Source organism: Mauremys reevesii, linkage group 12 (genome assembly GCF_016161935.1).
Source record: "Mauremys reevesii isolate NIE-2019 linkage group 12, ASM1616193v1, whole genome shotgun sequence".
Lineage (NCBI taxonomy): Eukaryota > Metazoa > Chordata > Testudines > Geoemydidae > Mauremys > Mauremys reevesii.
This window is the reverse complement of record NC_052634.1, coordinates 13,625,702-13,647,526: the sequence shown is the minus strand read 5'-3', so window position 1 is coordinate 13,647,526 and position 21,825 is coordinate 13,625,702. Positions and strand designations below refer to the sequence as shown.

Here is a 21,825-nt window from a genome sequence, read left to right as displayed (position 1 = left end):
ACAGAATAATGCATTTACCCTATCTTTTCTCCTGGACATGTCAGATACTTCAGGAGTAAAGCACTTTTCATAACGTGCTTTACAAAAAGTGAAGTAAGCCCCATTACCGGCTATTTGACAAATGGGTAACTTTGAAAGTGACTTGCCCAAGGTGACCCACAGAGACTGTGGCAGAGCTGGAAATGGTACTCAGGTTTCTTGATTCTCACTTGCACATCTCATCCACTAAACCAAGCTGTCTCCCATATTTTCTTTTTTTTTAAACGGAAGACTGAAGCACATTATTTACTAAAACTAATTTCCAGGGAGAAAATCTACTAAAAATAGTTGAACATTCAAAAACCTTTTGTTTCAAAAATCAGTTACGGTTGCTAGCTTTATGCACTGCTGTCACTTATCACATCAGTTACAAAAAACAGTCACTTAAATACATAGAAATGATTAGACATGATATATTTGACACTGCTCACATCACAAACACACAACTTATTCCTGTCAAATACAAATAAGTGCACATTTCATTATAAGAGAATGGGAAACAAGGATTTTCAAAATGTTTGCCAGACATTACCACCATTATCCCTTGATTTCCCAAAGATATTTCACAAGCTAAGGGCATAGATAATAAATAAATTAGGCTGAAATAAACACAGTGTGCTGGCATCACAGTCTGAAGTCAGTGAGCACCTGCCTCTATCTGCATTTAGGAAGCATGAACAGCAAGAACAAGCATTTGTGCAACTACTGTCCTCCCCTTCCTCAAAATCCACTCCTTTTCCTTGTGGTTGTTCTTTCTGTTTTGGCCACTCAGAGACCCCTAATCCCACATCTTCTGCCTGAGTGAATCCTAATGGGTCAATGGGGTATGAGGCAGGTTCAGGGGTTCACCTGTAAAGCACACCTTGCAGAAACAGAGCTCTAGGACTGGATGGTAAACTTGTCACAGCAGTGGCTGTGTCCTCTGAAGAAGGGCCCTGTGTAGCTTGAAAGCTGTCTCTCTCATCAGCAAACACTGGTGCAATAAAAGATACTTCTCCCATCTTGTCTGCCATTTTTTGAGCATATACAAATAAATAAATCTGCTGAAGCACCCATATTAATTTATGAGAGATGCTGCAGAGAATGAACACTTTCTAGGGCATTTTAAAAGCCAGAAAGCATCACCGACTAACAGCTCTTTCAAAGCTGTACATGATAAGAAGTCAAAAAAAAGAGACAGTGGGGTAGGACATTAAATACAGTGCACACATCAGAAGAAATCCAGGAAGATTTGCAGAAGTTTTGTAACCAGGGCAGTAGCCAAGTTGGAAAAATAGCTTCTTTTTTGGCAACCGCACACACTGGTTTTTAAGAAGAAACAGATTGAGTAGTGGCACCAAGACCTAAAAGATGGAACATTTAAGGTATGATATTTTTAACGACTAACTCCACAAATTGGGGCTTTTTAAAAGGTGAGACACAAAACTTTAAATAAATAAATAAATAAATATAAAATGTCTCAAGACCACAAATCAACACAAAATGTCTGTTTAAAAAACAAACATAAGAAAATCAATTTATTTTCCCCTTATCTATTTAAACCTGAGCTGTCAGAAGAGTATTCCCAAAGCTTCAACATCCATGTGCCATTATTATTATTATTTTTTCAGGCTTATCTATGACTGGCGTTGGGCTCCCTCACTTGTACTTTTCAGATTTGCGATCCTGTTTTTACCCCTCTATTTTGTATTAAGTGGATTTTTCAGGGGGCAGGGGAGTCAAAGGAAGGGGAGAGAACATATTTCAAGGCCCAAGTGGTTTGTCCTTGCACAAGTTCTTTAGGTTTAGGATGCCGTTATATTTGTGCTAGCCGATTCCCTATTTAGATTTTTATGTTTTCATTAAATGTTTCTTAGGTCCCTATCGACAGGCACCGGTACTGAGTCAGGAGGCCAGGGTTCTATCCCTGGCTTTGCTACTGACAAGCTATAGAGTTCTCTGTGCTCCAGCTATCTCACCTTATCATGGGAATAGAACACTACACTTCCTCCCCATAGTGAGGTGAGGCTTAATTCATTTCCCTTCAGAGGGCTTATTCTGAAACCAGCTAGCTTCTTTACCACTGTGAACATCCCAGTAGCCCTGCAGCAGCCCATTTGAGGGACATTCTTCCTCCAATGCTGCTTGGTGGCCAGATTCATGCTACTTTTCTCCTCCTCTCTTTCTCAGCTGACGCCAAGTTACAACTAAACACCCTGTGACTGCCCCACAACTTCCCTGTGCTTTTCTGAACAGGTAAGTTCCTATCCAATAAGCTATGGGGAATGGATGGAATGCAATAATGACAATCACACCAGTATTCTTCCCTTTCCTCATTCAAGGACAGGCATGTTCTTCTCAAACAAGGACCAACTGCATTAATAAAGTCACTACATCCATAATAATTTCCTTTGTGGTTTTGATTGTGATTAGCCAAATTGTGATGTCCAAGGGGGATTTCTTGGTTATACAGCATAAATAGACATTTTAGAGTAACCCCCAAGCTAGGCTGCTGCAAGACTATCTGGAAAGCGGTTTCCCAAAGTACAAATGTTGACATTTCCCTGAAAGAAAACAGGTTACACTGTTTAAGGCTCTCGTTGACCTGCCAGCCAGGGTAGAAGAAAGTGCAAGCTGCCAGGAGTAACATGTCCTCTGTACAATGGTAAAACACTCCTATAGGTCAGCACAGTTGCTAGGATATACAACTCTTCCTGATTTCCATGGAACAGTCCCAACTTTGATGGTTCTATCCTGCAACCTTGTCCTGGAAGCTGTTGGCCAACACATCTCCATCTCATCAACTGCACCTTGGTGCACATCATGATGCAAGAACTCCCTCGTGCAGTCAAAAGGAAGAAGGTAGAGACCCCACTGCACGCAATCCAAGAATACAGCGTTACCTGCTACTCGCAGTAACATTTCAGTCTGCGTGGGAGTTCTTCAATACTAATCACAACACAATAGTGGCCACCTGATATAACAGCCAAAAAAAATTACAGCTCCATTTATTGCAAGTCTCGGGCTATCTGGTGTTTTTCTTAAAGTCCCAGCTACTGGAATCAGGCAGTTACATGAAAATCTCAGCTTTCATTAAAAAAAAATAAATTTAAGGTCTTAGCCCTCATGGTTATGGATAAAAAGCTTAAAAACATGACCCCTAACAGCTCAAAGAACAGAAAAAATATAAAAAGAATTAATTTTTAATTATATACATATTTTACCTGCAATCTCATGCATATCAACACACTTTAAATATCTTAAGGACCACTATGGCTTTGTCTACATGGGAGAAATTGATCAGTATCAGCTGTTCCGGTATATTTTAGCTATCCTGGAATAACTATCCTGTGTGGACACTTTATTCCAGAATAAAAGTGATTTTATTCCAGATTAGGTACTCAGCTACATAAACGCAGTAAATATTCTTCAATAAAGTCACTTCCTTCAGAATAGAATGTCCATATGGAAAACTAGTCATTCTGAATTAGCTATTGTAGAATAGGTATTCAAGAACAGCTATGCGGGTCAATTTCCTCGTGTAGACTTACCCTATAATACTGTTCTTACAGATACATTCTTGTTAAAGTCATCCATAGATGATAAACAGCAAGACAGCTAAGAAAAGCAGGAACACCCATCAGAAACCTCTTCTCATTTTGGATTTCCACCGAAACCAAGTCTTGGAACAGCTGTACTACAAGAAAAATTGTAGAGAAGCTGTTGTGCTGTGATGCATTTACACTTGTTTAATTATGGGGCAGAAATCAATGTTTCTTTAGAACACTTAAAGCCAACTGTTCTTTTCAATTTGTGGTTGAGACCAGCCTTGCCCTACAAGTACCACATTACAATCAGAAGCCCTGCCAAAAGGCATCACTCACAGAAAGAAATCATAATCACTAGCCTGTCCTTTCACTGTTGCTCCAGATCTAAATGGAAGGCATTTGGATACAAGAAGATTGATCTCTCCAATTCAAAGTTTTCTCTGCTGGCACAATGTCCAAGGAACATGACATTGACAAGCTACCATATAATTGTCAAAGCCTTTAGTGCTTCAAAAAAAACACTTCCAAGATTTTGCATTTTATTCTGAGAAATTTATTCTTTATTTATTCTTGCTCATCTTCCCTTCTTGACCAGCACTGTGCCTGGGTATTCCTTCAGCCCTTCTGGCAGGTTGCCATCCACAAAACGATGCACACAGTGCACATTAATCAGAAGGGGTTGTGTGCCCCTCATTAATCTCCATCCTTGGACACTTGGACAGCAGCTTAGACCAATGTAAATCTTATGAACTGGTCAGCTTCTATCCTGGGTATCATCCCTTCCGAGACACCAATGCCACCATCTTCACTAATCCATTGGATAAGTTCTACACTAGCATTGGAAGCTAAAACTGTGTCAGCTCACAGCATTGCTGGCCTGTGCCTTTGTTTGGTAAGCCAAAATGACAGCTTTAAAAGTGTACCTAATTTTGTATCTACTGAAAATATTTGCTGTAGTACAGGCAGTTCCATGAAACTGTATTTATCGCAGCAGTTTGAATCAATAAATACTCAACCACTCATTTATACGCCATTCAAACCAAAACCAAGTGCAACTACGATCCTGTCATTAAATATGAGCTGTGCAAAAGCCAAGAATAGCAGTAGGCAACATTGTCCCCTTTGCTTCACCAACGTATATTTAAATGGGAAATGATCAAAGGAAGCCATGAACGGAAAAGTTAACTGCAAGAGATTGGGAACCAAAAAATGAAAGAGGGGAAAGTTCTGCAAGTTGACAAGTTTACAACCAGGAGGGCAACAGTTGCTCAGTGGCTGGGATGGAAGCAGGGGACAATGGACACTAGCAACTAGGCACTGAGCCCTTAGAATCCCAGATAACACACACACACACACACACACACAGTATATTGATCTAATAATTGATGTGGAGGACAGTGGGTACAGGAAAACATTAGTACATCTTCAATAACACAGGTCAGTACAACACTGCCAGTGGATTCAATGCATCCTATCATAGGAGAGATGAGAGGAGCAATAACTTCAGGACTCCTGCTCCACAGGATGTCAGTTTCTAAAAATGTATTTGCGTTGTAACCGGTGAAAGAGGGTCCTCGGTGTCACTACCTGATCTCTTCATACCAGCCAACATAATGTGTAGTGTGTTCTTAAATAATTCCCAATTTGCGAATCACAATTTTCTGATTAAGTTCTTCCTGCCAGCTGATCTGGCATATAACTGTTTTCAATTTTGTGAAATTGGTGTGTGTGTGTGGGGGGGGGTGTTTTACTGGTCTGGACTTAATTCTACTTGCACATTATAAATGTGATCAAGTCATAATCACTTGTATCTAAGCTACCATTAACTTTTAGTTCTGTGATCATTCCCTCTTCATCTGTTTAAGACAAAGTCTAATAAAGAATTCCCCCGTGTTGGCAGCAATACTTTTTGAGTTAGGAAATTGTCATCTATAACATTTAGTAATTCCAGAAATGTTTTGTACTGGCAGCAGGAGACCTCCACCATATGTCACTCACATTAAAGACCCCCATGATCACACAGCTTTTTTCCTAGACATTATGGTCTAGATAATACTGAGTCCTACCTCGGTGCACATTTCTATGATTCTATGATTACAGATAGGTGCATAGGGCTGTGGTTGTCTTGTTCCCTCGTGTGTAATGGTGGTCGTTAGCAGACACCAATACTCCATCTTGTGCTTTATCTGTTAGGACATTGAACCATAAGCCTAGGATACTATTGGTGAACTTAGACCTGAGTCCCCTGGTTAAATGGGAAGGTTGGGAGAAGGGTTTCTATCTAAAAGCAAAAGGGCGTCATACCCCACTGTTAATCCTGTTTAACGTGGTTGTTACTGCAATGAAATCACGGGCATTACACCCATATGAAACTGAAGTGAAGATAGCAGTGAATCAATTCCGTTGTCTCTAGTGATCATTATTTAGAGATTAATGAATGTACTTAGCCTGTCCTAAACAACAACATCACAGCTGCAGAGTAACAGACATTACAGATGATTAGATATGCCACTTACCTTCTCTGTGGGCAAGAATCTGTGGTTCTTGGAATTGTCTTAGCAAACCTCTGTTCTCTATTAATATCTCGTCCCCTTCCCTTTACAGGTGAGATTTTATATTTAAAAAGCATGGAACAACCACTAACTTTGCAAAGACATTAACTCATAGTGCTTTGGCATCATCTTAACTTCCAGTAAACCCCAAAAAGCGGTTTTCAATATACTTGCCAACTTCGTAGATTCTGTATTAAGCTCAATTACTACTGTCACTTTAGTTTAATTTATTGTGTGTTGGGAGCTGAAAGCGTGGAGTACATCAGGGACCTACCTTATAGAGTTCATGAGCTAAGACCAACAGACAACCATTCAGACACAGTACTTTAGGTGATGGATCAGTGTAGTGCGGGGAAGGATTTTATTTGCTTTACATTAACGGAAAAGAGAAAGCGGATAGGGAATGAGCGCTGAGGCAGCAAACCTGGAAAGACTGATCCAGCGACCCAACCACAGCGAGCTGGGGAAAGGGGAAGATGCATTAATGAAAAACAGCACTTAGCCGTTGAGACGTGCGTTGGAACTGAGAGACTTCAGCAGCAATAAATGCATTTGATGAGGAACTGGAAGGAGAGGTTGGATATATCCTCGACCTATGAGGACCAAGGGCTGGGTTTTCAAAGGTCTTTAGGCACCTGAAGGATGTAGATAGGTGACTAGTGGGATTTTCAAAAACACCTAACCAGCTTAGGCACTTCTGAAAATCCCACTAGGCACCTATCTACATCCTTCAGCTGCCTAAAGACCTTTAAATATCTGGCCCCCATATTCGTGACGATTACAGAGGGGGAAAGATGCAAAGAGGATGGTTTTTGACCAGCACAATGGAACCCCCCACTCCTGAGGCCCTTTTGGGCACTGTTGTCGTCGTCAGCATTTACTAGGCGTAACTACAGGTCTGAATGAAGCAAAAAGGAAGGGGATATGAGGAAGAGATGACTAGAGTGGGGTGAAATTTTTCAGACAAATAGTTCAGTGATAAAAAATGCAGTTTTGGTCAACACAAAAACATTAGCAAATCTGAGACGAATACTTTCAGCCACTCACAACATGGCCGGAGGAGGATATGGCGGTGTTGTCATCACCCCCATAAGAGTTAGCGGTAGAGCACTGACCTGGGATGTTGGAAGCAGGTTACTGAATCCCTGTCCTGGAACAGGCCTGAAACAGCCTGTTTGGAAGCACTGAAAAGTTTCAGATTCAGTTCGACCCAAATCAATTTTCATTTTTCAGAATTGCCACCTAACCAAAAAAAGAACCAACAGGTATTCACCCACCTCTAGAGATGACAATGGGGATCTAGCCCAAAGCAGAGCACTGCAAAGAACTGAAGGTGAAAGCTGTGTCCACTCTGGACTTTCTTCCTTAAAATCCCATGCTTTTGTTACTTCCCGTGTAACTCCTGCTGCAGACAACAGGACTAGATGACACGAAGGGTAAAACACCAGTGCTACGTTGTCTACATTAATGCTCCTATCCTTGCTACCACCAAAGGAACTGAACCAACTGAGAACTAGGGGAAAGTGCCAAATTCCTCATCAATTCCATGAAGAAAACACTTTCAGCCTATAAACTGCTCTTCAAATTTATCTCCTCCAACAGCAGCCATATTTCCATTTACAAAGCCCTCAACCTCAGCTCACATGCAGTGTTCACATGCTTCCCACTTCTCTTTCACTTAGCGCACTTCCAGTCAACAAATTAACCATCTAATGCCACAGTGAAGGCACAGAAGCATTTGCACTGTGCAGTAGCTGAACTGTGATTCCTAGAAAACACTCTAAGTCCATATCTATGCCACAGCGGCTACAGCAGCACAGCTAGAGCACTGCAGCTGTGCCGCTGTAGGGTAGACACTTTCTATATCAACGGGGGGAAGGGGAGGGGGGTTTCAATCCAGGTATGTAATCTACCTTTCTGAGAGACAGGAGCTAGGTTGAGGGAAGAATTCTTCCCTCAACCTAGCAGCATCTACATTAGGGGTTAGGCCAGGCTAACTACATTGCAGGGGTGCAAATTTTTTCACACCTCTGAGTGATGTAGATGGTTCGATCTAATTTTTAGGTGTAGACTAGATCTAAGACTAAAATAGAAAAATGAGATACTAGAACAGATCAAGGAGTCCCTTTGCTACGAGAAAAAAATGCTGTTTGCCTTTCAGATGATTGCTTAAGGCAGTGATACTCAGACTGAGGCTCGAGAGTCACAAGTGGCTCTTTAATGCCTCTCCATGCAGCACATGATATTAACCAATCTAAGTTATTAACCAATCAGGATGCCTTTACTAAGTCATTAACCAATTGTAGTTGATAAAATAATAATACTTGGTCAGTCATTTTGCTGTGAGAATATATATAGTAAAAGAAACAATGAATTCACACTACTGTGGCTCTTCTGGGTAATGTTGATCACTAATTGGCTCCTGAATCACTGAGGCTGGAGTATCACTGGTTTAAGGTATCAGCACAATACTTCTTACTACTCGCTAAGCATCATTTTTTGCAGACTACAAGGGAGGAAGCAATGGCCAAAAAATAGACAATGCTAATTTTTGTTTGCCAACATGGCCCTCAGTGATTGTGAGAGTGCTATCTTCCCAGCAGAGAAATTTCAGTCTGTGTCAGACTCAGAATTCTTCATGTGAAACACAGCCCTTTGCCTGCTGCTTCCCTGCTTATGATACTAACAATAAAAATGCCAGGCGTTTAGAAGCAATGGGAAATTATCATGCGAGAGGCATGTCTGTTCTCCTGCATTAGTCTAATCCACATGGGAGGGTCACTAGATATATTTGTCAAGTAGTACAATGTAAGGATTCTGCATTGCCATTCTGCACTGTAAAACACTTCCTTATACAAAAGAACAGAACAGAGCATGTATTTCAGTGTCTCTAACAACTACGGATTCTTATGAACAACCCCTTAGTGAACCTGTAAGAACAAAGCAAGGTTCATTCAGTATAAACCTGCAATATTTGTGAAAATTAATAGTGGTTAGTAGTTCAGGTCCAAAACTTACCCCTCCTCTAAAACTGCTGTGATTTCATAAAGGATATTCTGTAAATTCTATGTTTAAAAGCAGGCACCCCAACCAAAAGCAACCCCCTACAAAACTCAATTGTGATTGATTTTATGGGCCTGGTCTAAAAAACAGTGAGTAATTATATCAAACACATTCTTGGAGCTGGGCTTATCCCTAATGACACTGTTGATGATGTCAATCCACTAATGAGGTAACAAAACTAGAGTAATGATAAGATTCTTCTGCACTGGCCACAGGCTGAGGAGGGGGAGGAGGAGTTTGGTGGGTAGAGGACAATATTTGCAAGAAATTCGGTGTTGGCCAAATGCAAAAGGTCAAAAGCTATAATAGTAAAAGAAACTGCATTGTCTAGTTTCTAAGTGGATTTTATGACGACACAAGAAAAAATAAGTAACAATAGATTCTGACAGCACTTAACCAAGCAGGGTGATCACAATCAAATATATGCTGACCACAGACTCTTGTATTCTTCTTTCACATGTGCTATGAGAGATGAGCACATGAGAGGGAGAGAGAGATGAGCATCTTTATAAATAAGAGTTGCTCGGGAATTGTCACCACAAATTGGATATGCTGGCATTTTAAGATAGTGAATGGTTTATTAAAATTATCTTAAAAAGTAGCAACAGAAAATCCTATGCAAAGAATGAGAGAGCGTGATGACAAATGCACCCAGTAGCAGCTTCAGTGCTTGGTTGTTATCACTGACCAATGGAACCAGCAAAGCGTGGCTCACAACATTTCTAGCATGAGTAAGATGTTCTCTTCTGTAAATATAAAGTTCAACTCTCCTCTTCCCACAAGCCACCTACGATAGGGAGTCCGGCCTGTTCATCACATTCAGATCCCATTTTTACTGGCTCTCTCTTTACACTCCCCTTAAAGCACATTATTGCCCCCACTCTTCTGTCTCTGGGATTTGGGATGGAATTCCCTTTGGAACCAAATCCACTCTATAAGGAGATATTGAATCTGGCAACTCAGAGAACTACCACCGGCATAAACATGCGTAACTGCCTTTCTCCACCATATCAGGAGTCTTATTCGTTCAAATAAAACGCACATTAAAGAGCATCGGCTGCCTTGCACAATGCACAGGAACAGGACTAAATGCTGTGCTGCCAACACACTACAGATCACAGCATACAGCTCATTCTCTGCCAATGTGAAGTCTACAGCCTGGTCTACACTAGAAAATTAAGTCATCTTAACTACATCGCTCAAGGGTGTGAAAAATCCACACACCTGAGCGGCCAAGTTAAGCCAACCCAATCCCTAGTGTAGACAGTACTAGGTCAATGAAATAATTCTTCTGTCGACCTACCAATTGCTTCTTGGGGAGGTGGACTACCTATATGGATGGGGGAACGCCTGTTGCTGGAGGTATGGAGCCTTCTCACTTTGGTGTTAGTCTTGAAATTTTACCTGCTGTGCAAAAAGGAGGCTCTTTTCTCAGGAACTGTGTTATTCACTGGAACCCACCCTGCAGGGCAGGTGGAATGTGAATGCTCCAGAACTGCATGGGTAAAGGGCTATTATAGTGAATCCGCAATTAAAGGGACAGCATCAATTTGAGTGCTAGTCAATTTAAAAAAAAAAAAAAAAAGGATCAACAAATAGTTCCAGGTGCTTCTCCTATGACTTTCTGTGGTGTCACAACCCCATTTTCATAATGTAAAAGATTTTTCCCTCTACGGTTGCTATGTAAGGCCCCAGTTCAGTAAAGAACTTAAGTATGCATGTAAGCACATCCCAATTCAGCAAAGCATCTAAGCAAAGGATTAGATATGAGCCTTTCACAGCAGACCCTGAAAGACACACCCGAAACAAAGAAAAGCAACTGACAGGGGAAAACCATGAAAACGACTATACACAAAGTGATGTCAAATACACAAAAAAACACACACACAAAAAATCTGTTTTCTTGCCCATTTCAATTATAATAATCATAGCTGCTTCTTGTAACAATTGTAGGAAATGATTTCAGACACTAGAGCAGGGGTCGGCAACCTTTCGGAAGTGGTGTGCTGAGTCTTCATTTATTCACTTTAATTTAAGGTTTCGCGTGTCAGTAATATATTTTAACGCTTTTAGAAGGCCTCTTTCTATAGGTCTATAATATATAACTAAACTATTGTTGTATGTAAAGTAAATAAGGTTTGTAAAATGCTTAAGAAACTTCATTTAAAATTAAATTAAAATGCAGAGCCCCCCGGACCGGTGGCCAGGACCTGGGCAGTGTGAGCGCCACTGAAAATCAGCTTGTGTGCCGCCTTTGGCACACGTGCCATAGGTTACCTACTCCTGCACTAGAGCAGTGGTTTTCAAACTGGGGTTCGCATACTCCTAGGGACATGCCAGCTCTCATCAGGGGGCATGCAAAAAAAACCAACCCTGTAATGGGAGACAACACATTTTATTTAGTAAGACTTGGCAATCTAATCATACTATTTTATGACTATCTCAGATGGGTTTAGATTACATTATTTGGAGAGGGATATGCACTCTAAAAAGCTTGAAAACCACTGCACTAGAGTGATGTTTGGAGTTGAAAGTGTCCCTTCAAAGTTGTGACAATTTCTATTTCACAGCCTGTTTTCCCCCCAGCTTTTATAAAGCGGGAATACTTTAAATCTGAAATGCTGTTTAACCTTAAACTAGAATAGGTTTGGTTTTGTATTTGAATAAATAGATGGGCCATTATTGAGGTAGAAGATTTTAAATTATATTGATAGTTTGGAAATTATTCTAACTCGTAAGTCAAATAGATTTTGGCCTACAGATTTCAAATCTGCTTTACAGCCCAACAAAAAACAATGGATAGGATTCATTCAGCCCCCTTGGAGACCTTAATTTTTGCTTATTTCTCAGGGTACACTATAATCCGCATTAAATGTTTTGCAGAACTTTTACATTCTCTGCTTACCCCTATGGAGCTAAAAAGGTTTTCAAGTATAGTCCATAGACTTGGACGGTGCACAGGTACACCCTGTCCATTCCAGAAGCCTCAGCCACTTCCTGTGGTCATTTAAAGCTCTGTGCTTATCACTATGGTTTGCCACTCCAGTACTGTCTACAGAGTTTGCGAGGTTCACAGGCACATCATCCCTTTGAGGATTTTATACTAGTCTGTTTCCTAAAAGAAAGCCACCACTGTTATCTTTAGAGAGACTCTCCTTCTCTAGTAAAATGCATGTTAAATATTGTCAGTATTTTTAAAAGGTGGAAACCTAAATTAGCTTTGGTGGAAGGAAAACTAGACATTACTTGCTTTTGATGCAGCATCCACTCTTCCCCAAGAAGGCTTCCTCAGATCTCAAGCATCTGTGTGTTGCTCTAAGGGCTTCTATCTGCCCCCTTTCTTTCTCAAAGAGAGAGAGAGAGAGAATGTGTGTGTGTGTTTAACAACAGTGATCCTGTTACCACAGTAACTGGATGCCCTGAAAATACCAACCATTTATCTAGCAACATTTTTAAAACGGAGCAATCTTACCCAAAATCACCTTTCTTGGGCTGAACTTTTTAAATAAAATTTAATAAGTATCTCTACATTCAACTCTTTTGCTTCAGGGCTATTAATCTGGCTTAGTTTGTATAGCCCCTAAGATAAAAACAAAAATAAAGAGATATTTCAAAATCTGAACATCAGCGAAAGAGAGTATTTTATATACTGACAAACAGAAAGTTTTCCCCAAATGATCATTTAAAAAACCCCTAATCTTATCTGGGAAATAATTCTCTTTACTCTCATAAAATGATATTTTCAGATGGGAAAGGGGGGGAATAGAATTTCCTAAGTGCAACTGCTGGGTGGGAGTCTGCCAAGCACAGCCGAATCTGAGCTAGCCACTTTAAAGGTCTAGTGTTCAAAAGCTTTTGTTTGGTAATCAGTTGCAAAGTGAAATGACAAAATAAATGTTTTTTCAACAAGCCACACAAAAAACCACAAACTGTATCCGTGTACTGTACCCATCTTGGACTGCACAAGTGCTACAATACAAACCAGAGCGAGCTTTTGCTGCCCATTTATCCGATAGCTTTAATCTGTAGTTGCTGAGATAGCGGATTTCTCTCTCACTTTCTACCACATTATTCACATTTGCAACAAAATACTTATAAACATTTCAGAGCTCTTATAGTGGATTTAGACCAAACTAAACAATTGTGTTTCAGGACCTGACTTTTAAACATTATGACTGGTTCTCCTTTAGTGGGCATTTTAAAAGATTTTTGTAAGCTGCTGCAACTAGCTCAGCATCAATGCTAGTAGCAAATCCAAGGTAGGGCCAAGTGAAATCTGTTTCATATTTTTCCCCCTTTCAATGTTTTGACCTGACATGGACATATCCTGCCAGAATATCTCCCCACAGTACTACCATTCTGTACACTATTTTATACGTCTTGTTAAACTACACCAACATTAACACAGGGTCAAATCCTTTCTGACACCTAGTATCCCAGGTGACAGAATGGAACCCTACCCTAGAGATCAGGAGAGTACGTGAGAAGTTAGGGCATTCGGTATCTCCCCAGCAGGAAAAAATACTCAGCTCTGCTGATCTTTCCATCTCTTTCACTGAATCCAGATGCTGCAAGTTTCTCTGCTTTCTAAGGGCTTGCCTACACTGCCCCACAATTCGGACTACGGGGCCCTGAATAGGAGCACACCCCAAAGTACTAAGCTGTAATTCCCCCATAAGGATGCCGTGGGAGCAAACTAAAAGGGTCCTAGTGCGTGTTAATGTAGTGCTCTTCAAACAGAACTATGCTAATGCGAACTAGGAACCTTTTAGATTGCACCTGCAGTGCCCACACGGGGGAATTACAGTGCAGCCCCAAACAGTGGGGCCGTATAGACGGAGTCTAAGTGTTTGAAAGATGGGAGTGTGGACTAAAGCAAGAGAACTGAAATTGAGTCTGCATAAGGAGGAAGTCAGGTGGGTTGGGAGGAATTATTGGGAGGAATGGGTGAGTGGTTATATCTCATCGCTTAGTGCCATGGACCCAGTGATGTCAGTTTAGTTCAGAGAAACACTTTAGTGGGAGATTCAGGGGCACAGAACTTCTCAGCAGGTGGCCCATGGTTCACAGTCTTGGGGTTCACTGCAGCTTCTGGATCCATCAGGAGGCTCAGGGATGGCTAGCTGGGAGGTGGTGACTCCTTCTGCCCAATGTGCAACTGCCCACAGTGATCCACCTCCTCGCCATTTAGATGCCAGATTTCGGAAATGCGCTCTCCTTACGGCTACCCTTGAAAAGCGTCCTGGAGCTTCAGCAGAAACAGCAGCCTTCCTCCTTGGTGTGTAATTATGGGCATATAGCATCAGTGTCATGCATGCTGTACTAGCTACTGGTCCATTTTTTAGTATGATCTCAGCTGTTGGGTATCACCTTTAAAGAGAGCTCTGCCTAGCAGGGCCCAAAGCTGTACCCTTCAGGACCACAGGCAGCACATTCACAGATGTCTACTAAAGTGGAACGTCCTGGTGGCCCACTTGAGAGGGTGAGCTTTAGGGAAGGATACTAGGCTTATCTGCTGAATCAGGCTCCTTAATTGAGTTAGCTACTGAGCTAATAATGCTTGATGTCTTCAAACACTTTCGAAGTGCATATGTGCTATGGTCCGATGTGAAAGGTAATAGTAATGCCATATATTTTAATTAAGGCTAGGTTTTTCAAAGAGACCTAAGGGAGTTAGGCACCCAAAACTTACTGAAGTTCAACTCCTCTAGGCCCTTTGGAAAACCTCAGCCTAAGTCCTTAGATTGTTAAACACAATCCAGTTGGCTGAGACCTGGGCGTGTAACCTCAATTCGATTTGTAGTCTTGTCTTGTTAGCAATTGCATTGCTCTTTTAATCTATCGTCTAGTCTCCAGCTGGCAACAACAGGGTGATATGGTATCTGTGAGATGCCCACAAAGAACAAGCAGTTTTAAAAGCTACTCATCTGCGAAATTTCAGCCCCTTCCCTCACTCCCAAAGGCAGTCATACTATTGAAAATGGACTTCCAACTTTGTGGGAAAACAGCTCCCTCCCACATAACCACAATTAAGATAAACTGTGACCTCCAGTCAATAGGCCTACAACTTACACTTAGCCCTAGTCTTCAGGAACCTGACAGTAAAACCAAACATAGAAATTCAAAATGAGAGGGAGAAACTGCAGCTATTCCCCCGATGCCCACTACTGAGTCAACAAATTGTGTGCTTAAGAAGGGACAACTTGGGTGATATTAGGGGAAAATGTTAGACACAAGGTAGAAAAATAACCAATACCTTCCGGCACTACATCCACTGTAATTTACTTCCACCCAAAGTGCAATAGGTCTCCCCACAAGCATCAATTCCAGTCAATATAATAAAATAGTTTGCACTATTTGCACCCGAGGATCTACAAGGATGGGGAAGAGTTCCTAACCCTATGCTAACAGAAGGGGAACCCGGCATACAAAGAGATGAATTTACCTGTCCCAGGCACTTAAGATACCGCAGTAATAGGTGCCATATAAGAACTAGAACCTCAATCTCCTGATTCGCAGTTGCAAGTTTTTATCAACAGAATATACTGTCCTCTGTGTTCACACACATATACTTCTATTTATTCATATTGTGTGTGTACACCTAACGTATGCACACATCCTTAATACATATGCACATATATGCATACACTCTAAGCATGCATGCAGATAAGATACCTCCAGGCTAAATATGTTATAGCTTTCCATATACTGTAGTTAGGGTTGTTCACTGAACAAGCTCATCTCTCTTTTTCAAGCTCAGTATTTCTTTCCTTAAAAATTATCCATCTGCTGCACAACACAAAGCATCTTTTTGGGGCCTACGCCAATGAAGATGTAAAAAAATGCACGCTAAAGTAGCAACACATTAAAATATCATGAGGCCATGTTATTTAACATAATGCAATAGTTATGCAATGCAAGGGTGTGGGGGAGAGAAGAAACCATGACATTTACCTGACAAGAGATTTGCACAAGGTAGACCAGTTCCTTGGATTCACAGCCGTTCCTTGTTACTTCATTCTGTTCCTCCGGGAGTGAAAGCTACACCAAGGAGCAGGGAGGGGGAGGGTAGAAGAGAAAGAGAGACAGAGACCAGGTCAGTGAGCAGGGATAAGCCAGGCATGTAATAATGCCTGAAGCATCACATTCACATCAACTTGCTCCGAGACATGCTGGGTATCAGGAACCGGGACTGTGTTTGTCTGACTGGAGTTGAGAGACTGAAAATATTCAGTATTCACCAGATATACAGACTTTGCAAAACACAATTTGATTTTTTATCTCAGCTGACAGGTTTTTAAATATACGGTGCACCAATCAAACAATTGTCAGCAAGCACAGAGTGAGCGCCCAGGATTAAATCTCTAGAAGTCTGTAAAACTGAACGTCCACGGGAAATATCCCCATAAATATTCATGCATCAGATACCAGTGATCTTTTTTCTAACTACCCACTTTATTCTATTTTTATTTTATATGTTGGGGCAGGCATTAGATAATAAAACATGTCTCCAGATTTCAACATTATCAAGTAATTTACCACAACAGAGTGCTTTACAACATCATTCATCAAATACAAAGATCCATTAAGCACAATATTACCAGGAGCTTTTTCAAAGCAGTGCGCAGAAATTTAACCATATCATTCCTGTTCATGTAACAGGAGGTGGAGTATCTAAATCTCAGGCCTTGCCACACTTAAAAGCTTTGCTGGTATAGCTCTACAAGTAAACCCTCCAAGTATTGATGCAGTTTATATGGGCAAAAAAGTCCTTCCTATACCAGTTCCCCAAGAAAAATAAGCTATATTGGTACAAGAACGTTATTTGCTGGTATAATGGGGAGCTTTATCAACATAATTATATTGTGTCCCCTACCCCGTAAAAATCACAACATAGCTATGCCAGCAAAATTCTTTTCCACTCTGAAAATTACCCCAGGGTTCTGACTTAACACCATGAAAGGAACTGGATTTGCATGGCACCACACTACATTCCATCTAATTTAACTCACCCAATCCTAAGTATAGCAAGGACTATGGTCCCCCATCTGGGATCCTCAGGAACATTAGCCAAGGCCAATGTCTCCTGAGCAATGAGGTGGAGGAGATGCAATACTTAGGCTCCACAGAGGAGCAAGCTATGGAGCAGCCACTTTACACGCCTGAATTCCCCATCTAGTAGTTTTAAGTCAAAATCTTAGCGTACTGGATTTTTGGTTTGGGTGAGGGTTTTTTAGCTCTTATGAATCTCATAAGAGACATTTGCATGGACAAAGCTGGGAAGTGAGATGCTGAAGTTCTCTCCACTATTGGCTTCACTGGCAGTTCCCAATCCACTGCTCTCTAAAACGTAAGCAGGAGGCTCCAATAGAAATAGCATGTAGTAGTGCCATGCAGTATGAAAATGCCGTCAGCTGATCTGAGATGTTCTATCAGCTTCCCATGGCAAACGGATGGTCTCTCAGCTTCCTCATTATGGGCTGAATTCTGTTACGACAGGCGCTACCATGCAACTCCAAGTACAATCTGACTGTACAGCACGAAAGATGGCCCTATCATCTGATCTTCACTTAACATTCTCGCACTTCCAACCAACACTGCAATAAGCCCCTCTCTGCAGACATCTCTACTCAACCCTCTCCTCTTGACTCCTCTATCAGTTCCCTTTGTGCTCATCTCCAAAGCCTGTTAGCCTGGGAGTTGGAAAATAACAAAAACCCTTTGGTATTTAAACTCCTGATTAAATCAATAAGCGCTTGTGATTGAAAATCAAAGAACTTCTCACTTAATAGGAATAATGAAAAAGAGAGAAAATCATAAGATGCATGTTTGGTAATTAATTTTTACGTATAAACATTCTGCTTGAAAACACTTTGCACTTACACCAAGATACACCTCTACCCCGATATAACATGACCCAATATAACACTGATTCGGATATAATGTGGTAAAGCAGCGCTCCGGCGGGGCAGGGCTGCGCGCTCCGGCGGATCAAAGCAAGTTCGATATAACGTGGTTTCACCTATAACGCGGTAAGATTTTTTGGCTCCTGAGGACAGTGTTATATCGGGGTAGAGGTGTACCGTGAACATTTTCCTTCAAAAATGTTATAAGGTGTGCAAGCATTTTACCCTATTTGCCTATTTTACAGATGGGAATACTGAGGCAAGGAATGGATCCAGTGTCATACAGTGAGTCATCAGCAGACCCAGGAATAGACCCCTAGGAGGTTTACATTGACCAATAGACCAGCTTGCTCCAAATACCTCCTGCACATTTATCCAAATTAGTCACTGCCAATAAAAGGTCATTTTTAAATCTTAATGAAAGTTGGGGGGAGGGGAGAAATAGCAGTATATTTTACTGGTTTTGACATCCCATAATAAAGATGGCTTAAATATTTTTTGAGAAAATAAAAGTTTAAAATTGTACCCAAACAATTTAAGACTATCCACAGTTGAGGCCAATTACTTGAGACATCCAAAATATACCCCTTGAAAAATACGGTTAATAAAAGAATCACAGAGCTTCAGAAAAACCATTACCACCTCCTCTGAAAGGGGCATTGAACCTAATGCAATAGCTCATCCTCTCACCCACACATGCACACGCTTTCCAGGAAGAGAGGCCCATCCTCATAATCCGGCTGGCTCACAGGGTGGTAATTAAGTTGAACAGTGGAGGCATTAGTTATACTTGCCAGAAGAATTATTTGCTTCCTCTTTCAAGCAAAAATAAATTCAGCTTTAAAAAAAAAAGTAATGAATGGCTTGAAGAGAAAAATCTTTAAAATGAACTTTGCTTGCTGGGAAATTTGCACATAATTGATCCATCTACAATACTTCAAAATTAGTCAGGAGCAAAACTAATCCAGGCAAAAACTGAAAGAGACAAGAGTGAAAGAGAAGATCAAGCAAATGAGTGGCCTATCAGTTCACAGCAGCAGATGAAGTCTTGTTTCTCCCCATAACCAAGCTCCCTTTGCATTTTTAGATAAGGCAGCCACAGAACATATTAAACAAAATCCACAAAATGGGCCAAGATATTAAACAAATTCTACATCTTCCTTAACTAGACATAACATCCTGAATTTTTACTGCTCTTCTGCTGGCTACATACATTATAGTAGGCAACAAAAAGGTGTCTTGGGCCAAGAAACACCTTAGGCTCTGGACCATTTATTTTATACTCAAGGTATTAAATACAGAGTTCATCTCACACGCGTCCCTTGCACACGGCAAAATTTCTGCTGCTCTTAAGCAGTCTAGCCTGTTTAGCAAATGAAAAGTGTCCATTAAGGGATTATTTGTATCAGAAAAAGGGGGGGGCAGGATTTGTGCCTGACCGATGGGGTGAATAGACAATTTAGGAAAACAACCTGCCTAAAATGAGGGACATTTAAAAGATCTCGCATTGCAGCTGCTCTTCCTGTTGCTGGAAGGTCACATCAAGGCTAAGAATCTTCAGAGAGTTCCTGAAGGTGAAGACCATTCTGATCTTGGTGTCAACTCCAACCTCATTTATTGTCTCACTTCCTTTGCTCTCCAACCCTCGCTCCTAAAAAACGCTTTGAGTTTCTCCCCCTTTCTCTTCCTCACACCCTCTTCCCTGCTACTGCTTAATACTTGGGCTAATCTCCCTCTTGTCCTCCAGACAACCTCCAGCTATAAATCCTCCTGCAAAGCACACTTTTCCTTCCAGCAGGATAGATGGAACTGTAAAACTTCAAGAATGTTCAAACAGTTCTGTCCCTGTCTGAAAGAGGTTGTTCAGCACTGGGTATGCCCTGCTGCCTGTTAATATGATTGAATATCATGATAAAGTTATTCAGTTCTTCATTCGTGCCCAGGTTTTTCCCCACTAACATTTTATTTTGCAGCCAAAATTTAACATCTGAAGTGCTGCAACGTACGGAGTACACCTGAACGGTAACAGCAAAAACAAAGAAATAAAAACACACAATTAAGGGAAAACCAAAGAGTTTGAAATACTTTCCACATTTGTAAAATACCTGCTCCAGTCCGGTTAAAAAAGTGGGTTTCTTTTTCATGGAGAAATTCTTCCCTTCCCCATTCTTTGGTCCACATTTAAGTGTGATGAGAAAAAGGAGGTGCAAATTAGTCTTGCTTAGACACACATACACTCATTCTACCAAAGTATAAGGGAAGCTCAGGCCTTGCTTACATCAAGAAAGTAGATACTAAGCTACATCAGTATAAGCTCCACTTTGAGGGGTTTGCGCCAGTGTAACTATTGGTGCAGTTACATCAGTGTCCATATTCTGAATGTAGATAAGACCTCACTTGGTGTGCCTTCCTGCCCCCTGGTAAATCAAATTAAGCTAGGGATTACTTTACATTACCTTTTCTTTCTGCTCCTTAGGGTACGTCCAGACTACGCGCCGAATCGGCAGGTAGCGATCGATTTTGCGGGGATTGATATATCGCGTCTCATCTAGACGCGATATATCGATCCCCGAACGCGCTCCCGTCGACTCCGGAACTCCACCGGAGCAAGTGGCGGTAGCGGAGTCAATGGGGGAGCCACGGACGTCGATCCCGAGCGGTGAGGATGGGAGGTAAGTCAGGATAAGATACTTCGACTGAAGTTGCGTATCTTACCTCAACACTGCCCCCCAATGTGGGCCAGGCCTTAGAGTGTAAGTTACAACCATTTAGACTGCCATACACTGGCACCTGTAGAGTAAGGTGGGTGGGAGTCACAGGGAAAAATGTATCTAACTCACAGCTCCCTTTCACATCACCTCTGAATTTGGCCCTTTATCTACTGAACTTCACTTCTGGTCTATTAATTAAGGGCCTGCTGAATTGCTGATGCCCCTGTAGTAAACAGGCAAGGGATTATCTAAGAACAATTTGTTTAGCAATAGTATCCAGCCTCCAAGGAGAGCAAGCATGTCATCTAGATACCATTCCTAGTGCCATTAGAACAATGAGCCAGTGTTGAGGTCTCTGAAAACAAGCTACCCAGCTGTTTTTATATGTTCTGTGGTAATAGAGCAAAGCATGCACAGAATAGTGCATTAGGCTGCATACTGTTAGCAACTAGCAGATTATTTCTGCTCTTTAATACCTGATATGACATGATGTGACATGACGGGTCATTCCCCAGTAATTTTCTTTCTAATTGTGTCTCTAATGAGAAGTGAAATTTTAAATGTACCATATTCCCTTGCATATAGGCGAACGCCCTAATTTTGGTTTGTAAAAACTCACAAAATGAATGCCTGGCATAGGAACTAGCCATGCTCCTCTCTGTGCAGCCAATCCCACATCTCGTGGTAAAAGAAAAGGAGTTGGAGTTGCAGAAGTACCGGTTGAACAGGATAGGAGGTAAGGAAAAACGAGTTGCTTCTGAAGCAGCTTCTTCATGCAAAACCCTACCCCACACCTCATTGCCAAAAAAAATCTGGAAATTATGGCAGAAATGTCTCAGTCCATATAGATGACCGAACAGGAAGTTGTTACAGTATGTTTCATTGTTTATCTTTTACTGTACCTTGCTCTGCAGCAAAACATTCTAGTAGTATGAACAATATTTTGTATACTCTTTTCCTAGGCTGAACAATTTTTTTTAACTCGCTAAATAGTGTTACTAAATGTCATATTAGCTTTGACTCTGTC

The 21,825-nt window shown here is 41.2% G+C and overlaps 1 protein-coding gene across 2 annotated transcripts in view; it reads right to left on the bottom strand.

The window, feature by feature from the left end:
* The window catches only part of ARHGAP32 (Rho GTPase activating protein 32), a 190,079-nt gene that overhangs the window by 118,748 nt on the left and 49,506 nt on the right, over window positions 1–21,825 (bottom strand). For both annotated transcript variants that reach the window (XM_039496377.1, XM_039496378.1), the window contains exon 3: window positions 16,136–16,222. In XM_039496377.1, the coding sequence (XP_039352311.1) occupies window positions 16,136–16,222 (87 nt within the window). The remainder of the gene's footprint in view (window positions 1–16,135; window positions 16,223–21,825) is intronic.